Source organism: Apis dorsata, unplaced genomic scaffold (genome assembly GCF_000469605.1).
Source record: "Apis dorsata unplaced genomic scaffold, Apis dorsata 1.3 scaffold_102, whole genome shotgun sequence".
Classification (NCBI taxonomy): Eukaryota; Metazoa; Arthropoda; class Insecta; order Hymenoptera; family Apidae; genus Apis; species Apis dorsata.
In genome coordinates, this window is record NW_006263400.1 from 324,257 (window position 1) to 332,708 (window position 8,452).

An 8,452-nucleotide genomic window follows, 5' to 3' on the forward strand; every position below is an offset into this window, starting at 1 on the left:
CCCACGATCCATAATATTCACGACCCTTTTAAACCGTCGAAGGAAACCGCGAATCATTTATTTAAATGTTTAAGTAATTCAATACTGCCACTACGAAATCCGATGCCTCGGCTTATCGCGTGGTAGCCGCGCTTTCAAAATATTAAATTAAGTAAAATTGTGATTGATCTTGTTCCGCGCAAAAATATAAACGCATAATTTTTCTTAAGTTTCAGAGAAATTCACCAGAGGTTGGTTAAGAAAGACCAAAGTAAAAATATTCGTAAAAAAACACGTAAAAGTTTTGAAGAATATTTTACAATTATTCTCTCGATAGCGAAATTGAATTTATTATTATGCGATGTTCACTTTTTATATTATCCTGTCTCGATGAACGAGAATATTAATTTTCCGCTTCATCGATTTAACGTGGATATCTTTTTATTCCCCTCTCCTCTCTTAAAAAAAAAAAAATAATAAATAAATAAAAATAAAAATTTGGAAGAGTAATAAAAACCTAGAAAACTTTTTATTTAAAAAGTGCAATTGTACATTTGTCGGATATTTGGTTCGTTCGGTGAAACTTTGCGATAAATTCTTAGGTTAGGATAAATTATAAGCAATTTGGTTACTAAACACGATCGTTACGATATGCAACGCGGTTCCGCTCCGTCCGTTGTTCCAAAGTATCGCCATTTTAAAACACTTACTTCGAAACTTTTCCTATTTTGTACTTTCGGATAAACAAGTGTAATTCTTCTTGCTGTTAACCTTCTCTCTCGATTGATCCCATCCACTTTTAAAATTCAATCTCTCTAAACTTTTTTGATTTCCTTTCAAATAACATCGGAAACAGCTTTTTTCTTTCCTTTCTTTCTTTTTTTTTTGTTTTTATTATAGGATAATTAAAGTTGGATAATATTTGGATAAAGTTTAACGTTTTTACCAAACGTGATTCATCACAATTATGTAATATCGATAACAAGAAAATTAAAGTCGAATGAATCATACATATTTTGATACATTACATTGATATAGGTTAGATTATAGTAATTGCAAGATAAGTGACGAGGAAATAATCGTATCATGATTCGACAAATAATATTGGATACAATATTGGAAAAAGAATAATATTGGAAATTTAAAAGTTAGCATGTGTTAAAAATTGTAAATCGTGATCATAAATTTTTAAACTTTCGGGAACTGTGTGTGATATATGTACAGTAACGAAATTAAGAGGTTAAATGGAGTGTTATCTATTCGAAAAAAAATTGAATGTTTCACATATATAATATTCCGATGATGGAATTTTTTATCCACGAGTTTTTTTTCTCGTTTAGAAAACTTTTTTTTTCAAATTTCAATCATTCGATAGAGTGTACAGTTTACTCACAATAAATTTATTACAAGTGTATAAAGCGATAAAATTAATAAAGCAATCTTGATCTGTTCTATCGTTGTCGCAATTCAGTTCATCATTCCATTTATGATCTGCTCGATAGTTATTAAATGCTTTATGCTTTCGATCCGTACATAAAGGCAATTGAATCTTTCAAACTGCTGACATTTCCAACTGATAATTACAGGTATATAATTAATAAAACAATATCGAATATTTTTGTATTCTTCTTGATCAATAGACGAGTATTCCTTAGATGGAAATTAAATTGAAAAACTAACGATATTGGATATTAATTTTTTATACATTAATTATCAATTGAAAAGAAAATATAGAAAAGTAAGTTTGAAATTATTATTTTATTCAACTTGATAGTATCTTCAAAATAATTGTATGTTGGTTTATATAAATTATTTTCGAGCAAATTATTTTCCAAAATTGAAAACACGTTTGAGAGTTATTCATTTATCCATATATATTCACAAATGAAGAAAATTTTTCATTATATTTGGAAATTAATAATCAATAAACTATTATTATAATTCTAAAACATTCCTTTGTAAACAATAATTATTCGTTTAATTCAAACATTTTAGATTTTAGATTTTCAAACGATATTAACATGATCAACTATTGAAGAACAATTGAAGTATGTTTCATATAAAATATTTATACAAAAGTCTTTTCAAAAATACATTTACACAATTTACAGAAAAGAGAGAAGAAGAAAGATTGTACGCGACTTCTTGATCGAATATCCATCCTTCTCGAGCGTGAAAAATTGTTCGCGCAAGAAACGCAGCTGAACGTAGAAATAAGAGAATTTGTTCGCGCAGCAAGCAGCCAGCTCGGGAAACAAAGAACCAAGATGGCTTAACAGAGAGAGAGAGAGAGAACAATGGAACCGCTTGTCTTGGATGGATCCTCGAAAGGAATCGGATCGCTAAATTTTCGATAGCGTTGAGAACCAATTTTTATATTCCTATTGAATTACGTCCTATTGAGAACAAGAATACGAAAATAACGTGTAAATTCGAATTTTTCCTTTTCGAATCGAATCGTTTGTTTGAACGATTCTTTAAAATCTGACCCGAAAACCGGAAAGATCCACTGTACTACTTTCATCCCTGGTCTACTTTTCCGCCATTTTCCACTGTGAAAACTCGGTACGACGCTCGTAACTTTTAGAGTCAAATTATTCAACAGCTCGGAACGAAGAGATCGACTTAACGGGCGAATCAATTGCCTTCGCGCCCGTTGGAAAGTAAAATTTTCCTTGCGACCAACTTTCAACGGTTAAGAATTAAATGGAGAATCCAGATACCGGAAGGATTAATGGAAATTTACTGTTTGAACGAGAAGAATTTTGAAATTTGACAAACGAGAGACAAAAAGATTACAAAAGATGACAAAGTTCTCTTGAAAGCTTCCCCTTTTTTTTCTCACATCTTTTTCTCTTACGTTACTTTATGAACAACGTCGCGTGTGTACATTCAAGCGTCTTAATGTGATTACATTACGGCTTATAGTATATTATTGCACGATTATAAGCAGCTAATAACCATAGACACCGATTTCCTGAAATTGTAATCCCATGGTAATTATTACTCGTGTCATTGATAAAAAATTCGTATATAATTAGTCTAAAATTTAATAATCGACAATTATTTGCAACGAGTACTTTACTTTCGATACATATATATATATATAAATAATATCACATCGATCGTTAAAAATCGTTTCCTTCCTGGTAATTTTTGATTCACGCGAAAAAACGAATATATTTAGAAAGTCTAAAAAAAAAAATTATCAAGATCATTGGCGAATACGTGCAGTATACGAAATGAATGGTAAATGAAATGGTAATTTATGGAGTTCTCTGGATAAAAGCCATAACAGAATATATCCCTTCATTCCGCCAATCTTTGTTCCGATGTAATAAAAATATCTTTCATCTGGAAAAATTACTGTGAAAGAAAAATTCATTACGCGTTCCTTTGCTCGATACGCGTCGATACAGCCAAGCACTTGAAAAAGTACCGTCTAAGTGATGCCATTGGATTTAATCGCGAACAATGCACGCGACGAAGATAAAACGGTCCTCAATAATGATGGTATCGATTCAAGCACAATCCACGAGACGAGTGTGAAACTCGAGTACACATCATTTCATCTGGAAAGTCGCGCTTATTCCGTGTGTCCGTCATGCTAGTGAAAATAGAACGAACGGCTTTAAATGTGTCCATATTCGACTTGCGATAGTCGACCAACAGATTTCGAAATGAATAGACATTATTAATCAGAAAAGTATTACATTTTTTTAACGAATTTACGAGTACCATCTATATTAGAATACCATTTGACTATAATGGGATTTGAATAAATATACGATTTTCCGAAAAGAAAGTTAAATACATCGAGGAGCTACGATATATGTATGTTTATATATAGATACGCACGTAAACATTTGAACAATTATGTACGAATTTTAAAATAGCATTGATTCGATGTGTAATAGAGGAAAAATTCGTTTAATCGAAAGCAAGCACAAAGCGATCTCTACCTGGAAGTGTTAATAAAGATTTAATAAAGAAGCAAGACCTAAGAAGGTATGGCAATCCTCCTAGCATCCTCGCCATCAGAGGGATTCACAAGGGAAACAATTCCCGCAAGTATTCGCCTAACTATCCTACAAACTGTACACTGTAATCGTAAATCCCTTAAGCACAATGTTTCCCAAACTTTCTCTTTTATTATATATTAAGAAACGACTCTTTTACAATAACCAAATACTCTCTACTTTATTCTACTATTCCTTTCTTATAATTAAATAATTCGTCGTTCTGTTTACTTACGAAAATTCTAAACAAAATAAACTAAGGACGATCAGATATTTCGCGTTCGCTCAACAGCGTAATGGGTCAACCGTTTATTTTTACGACCTTGCTGAGGGTAAGGGAAAGGAGTCAGTGTAAATTTATACTCGTTTTAACGGTCGGTTTTTAAACGGTCCACCAACCGTCGCGATCGCTAAACACACTTTGGGAACACGAAGGACGAAAAATCGATTCGCAACCTAGATGTCATGACCGGATCAATATTTATCAACCGATATAGGTCAGGAAGTAGTTAAAGGCGGGAAATACCGAGAGATCTGCGATCGAATCGTAACGAAAGCGTTGCACGAAATGTTCGAATCCTATCGTTCAGAAATAACCCAATTATTTTTCCGATAACAGAATCCTTTCCCTTGGTCGATATCTCTAGATATATACATATATATATATATATATACGCGAATAGGCCGAACGAATTAATCAACGATTAATTCTGGGAAACGGACCGGTTGACGGGCAAGGAGAATTCGTCGATCAAGTAACACAGGAAGCGTAATTAATTCTGATCGATTGCGTCCCGCTGTGTGCATCGAACTTTCCCTCGATCGGGTTAATCCTGCTTAACGGATCCTGCCATGGATGTGAGCGTTGCTCATAGCTTCGCCTCTTTCTTTTCGTTCACCTCTCTCAAAGAATTATTTCGAGTTGAATTTTGTTATTTAATTAATAATTTAAATAATAATGCACGATATTATTTATTATTATATATTTATTATTATTTATTATTATTTTTAATAGCGCATAACGAAAAAATATTGAAGAACGAAAAAGAACGTGTATTTTTTTCGGTTTAATTTATCGAGACATTTATATTTTATAACTATATTATTAGACTGAATGCACGATAACGAAAAGATTATCAACAGATACGATTTAATGTCATATTCCACTTGAGCTGTTATCGGAATGAATATTTTTTTTATTTATTACATATTTATCTTTTTACAATTACAATTTCTGTTATCTCCGAACTGTCAATATAATTTGAAAAAAAGAAATAGAAAATTGGTAAAGAATCAACACAAACGATTATTATGATATTATATTATCTTGTTGTCGAGCAATTTTGTTTAAAACTTTTATCACGAAAGGCACGCTAAAGCTAAAAGAGAGTGGCCATTCAACACATCGAAAGAATAGTTAACCCTGCCAATGAAAGAATCAATAAGCGTTTACAATCCTTCCAAAGTGGTGTAATCTCACCTCATTGTTCTCGCAGATCCTACCAGGATAACTGCGTCTCGATGTCTGCTTTTCGAGTACTTCTCCGATGCGTCATCCTGCACGTACAAAGCGACGAAGAAGGAAAAAGATAGGTCGTTCAGTTGGACTCGACTGTGAGACGACTACTCGAGACACTTTATTTTTGCCGCGGTCGACGCTACATATACACCTAAGCACATTTTGTCACCCCTTTCGAATTTTTCTCGCCCTCGAACGAGAGCTTGAGCCGCTTCCACGTGCCGCATCCACCTCCACCCAAACGAATTCCAATCTCTCTTAGCGCGCTTTGATGCGGTGGCCAAAAATTCTCCTCCGGTATTATTAACTCTCCACGATTCCTTCACATCCATAAAATTTCGTCCAATCTCTTCATAGCGAATTTATTATTTTTAATACGATTTTAAATAATATATATCGCATATTATAGAGACTTCAATGAGTGTTCCAGAATTTTTTCAGATTTGTTTGTGAAATTTAATAAAAATAAAAAAAAAAAATCGTTGTTCGTAAAAGGTTAAGCGAGATCGCGAAAATGGATCTCGATCGAAGGTGCGAGAACGCCACTTTCGTGAAATGATCGAGAGAGGATCGTCGACCGATATAAGAATATCTCGCTTCGAGCAAAACGCGCGCGTCTTTCATTTTGCGTTCCCTCGTTTGAAAATACATATTGCGCGAAGCGTGGACGATGCGCCGTTGGCGATGCTGAGTTTCTGCTGGGACTTATACAGCTAGCTAACGAAGCAACTTCGATAATTAATCCCTCGACGATACTACTAGTTCACTTTTTTATCATCGAGATTCCTTTTGCCCCGACCGAACGAATAAACGTATTAAAACGAAGATCTGTCTCCACGTGAAATTGATTTCATGAAATATGGATACTCGTGAATATGTGAATACTTTGATGAATTTTTTGTAAATCAATATCTCGTTCGTCATATTTCGCGAAATTTTGTGAAAAGAATTTATAAAAACATTACTAATTTTTTTAAAACAAGTAGACGAAAAATATTGCATTTAATCGGAAATTATTGATCGTATTGTATAATTTTCATGTTAGTTTTATCATAATGTATAAGTTGAAGATAAAGTCAAAGAATAAGTTGAAAATTTTATTTGCATAAAGTTTCAACGACGTCGAGAAAAAAATAACACTTCTCGAGGCATTTATCGTCTCGTGTTTGGTGTCTCTAGAATAACCTAGTGGCAATCTAAAAATTCACAGGAAAAACAAATGTAGGAAATGGGCAATAGAATAACCGTATGGCGTTTATGGGACTTGCTGATTCTTATTTATCGTTGATGTAACGTTATCGTGTTATATTAGGATTATTATTGGCTCGATAAACGTATTAAAACGGAGGTCTGCCTCCACGTGAAATTGATTTCGTAAAATATGGATACTCGTAGACATCTGTAGTACAGGCTTTTTCGTTATGAATATCAATATAATGGTTTGAGGCGTCTTCTTATGCCATCAATAAAAAAATTAGTATTGAAGATGCAGCAAAATATTTTATTTTAAAGAAGTGAATATATTTACTTATAAAGAAATCAAGTCTATCAATAATCTTCATCAAAATTTTAAAACGGATTACTAAGAAAAGAAAGAAAAAATACTTTTCCAATTTTTTTAAAAAAATTTGATTGTAAATATAACTTATATCTCATTGTCAATATGACTTTTCCTTACTTTCCAATTTTTAAATGTTTGAATTATATTTACTTATTTTCACAAGATTGCCATTATTATCAAAACGAATGTATGAAATATACAGTATGAAATATACAGAACCATTGAAAGAATAAATCACATACCTCTGGCGACTCGTCCGGCACCTTGCCCATCCAGCTAAGCGACAAGATGTTGCAGTCGCACTTGGCATTGTTATTCTTTTCGAAGTACAAATGCATGATCGCATAAATGGATCGCGTTAACTATTGCGAAGATTCGTCAAGCCATCGAAGCCGGCTAAAACCGACGCGATCGTCACTCAGCTAAGAAGCAGTGTACCACACGCCACCTTTTAATATCATTAGTCCACTTTATCGATATTCATCACGCTAATCGATCACCTGGATCGATAATCGGAAATCCAAGCTAACTCAACTTCACGCGGCCAAATAGTCATCGAACGAATTTCTCCACGTTGATCATATCGTCGATTTCGACTTAATCATCCACTTTCTTTACTTTTAATCTCGATAATTGTTTCTATAAAAAAAGATCGAGCTTTGATGACAATCGAACGAGTCTTCCAATCATGGACAACGTTCTTATACCAACTAGTTTCATCGAGTTCGAATCTCTTCGCTCAAAGCTGATCCAAATGTATATGAATCTGTCTTAGGCGTATACGAAGCGTATCACGCGGAGCTTGCACAATCAACTTTTGGTGAAAAGTCATTTGTTTCGTATCGCAGTCGCCATTTTGCCGCTTGCTGTCAAGTCCACCACCCTATAGCCTCTTGACGACGATTCGGTGCAACGCGGCAAGACGCGCGCGAGCGAAACGAGCTTTCGTGAGCTTTCGACGCTTTCGTACGTCCGACTGAAAGCTCAGCCGGAGCTGTCGCGCACGAGGCACCGCCGCGTTCTGCGAGCGTATTGATTGCGCTCCGCGCTTGCTTGCTTTCCTGGCCACCTGACGGCCTCTGCCCGTGTTAAATCTGCTGCAAAAGCTTTTGCGCGCTACCAGCAACATCATGCAACAACGTAGAAATGATAGATTGATATTGAAATGATAGACGAGCCGATGGTTGTTTTCTCAAAATGGGTTTCTTTTAGCCGATCTGGAAAATGCGGAGATTTTGATATATCTTGCGCTCAGTACAAGTCTGATTAAGATATGTCTATAAAATGAAGTATAACTGTCGCGATTCTTTTACAGTGAGAGACGTTCAATGGTCTATAGCTGATGCTATAAGCTAAGAGTTGAAAACCGAAATA

At 34.3% G+C, this 8,452-nt stretch overlaps 1 protein-coding gene across 4 annotated transcripts in view; it reads right to left on the minus strand.

The window, feature by feature from the left end:
• Positions 1-8,112, minus strand: part of LOC102675584 (tubby-related protein 4) — a 39,279-nt gene extending 31,167 nt beyond the window's left edge. For 3 of the 4 annotated variants that reach the window (XM_006612273.2, XM_006612276.2, XM_006612275.2), the window contains exon 1: positions 7,321-8,112. In XM_006612273.2, the coding sequence (XP_006612336.1) occupies positions 7,321-7,416 (96 nt within the window). In that variant the 5' untranslated portion in view covers positions 7,417-8,112. The remainder of the gene's footprint in view (positions 1-7,320) is intronic. The other variant, XM_006612274.2, reaches the window with a different exon arrangement.
• Between the last annotated feature and the right edge of the window lie 340 nt (positions 8,113-8,452).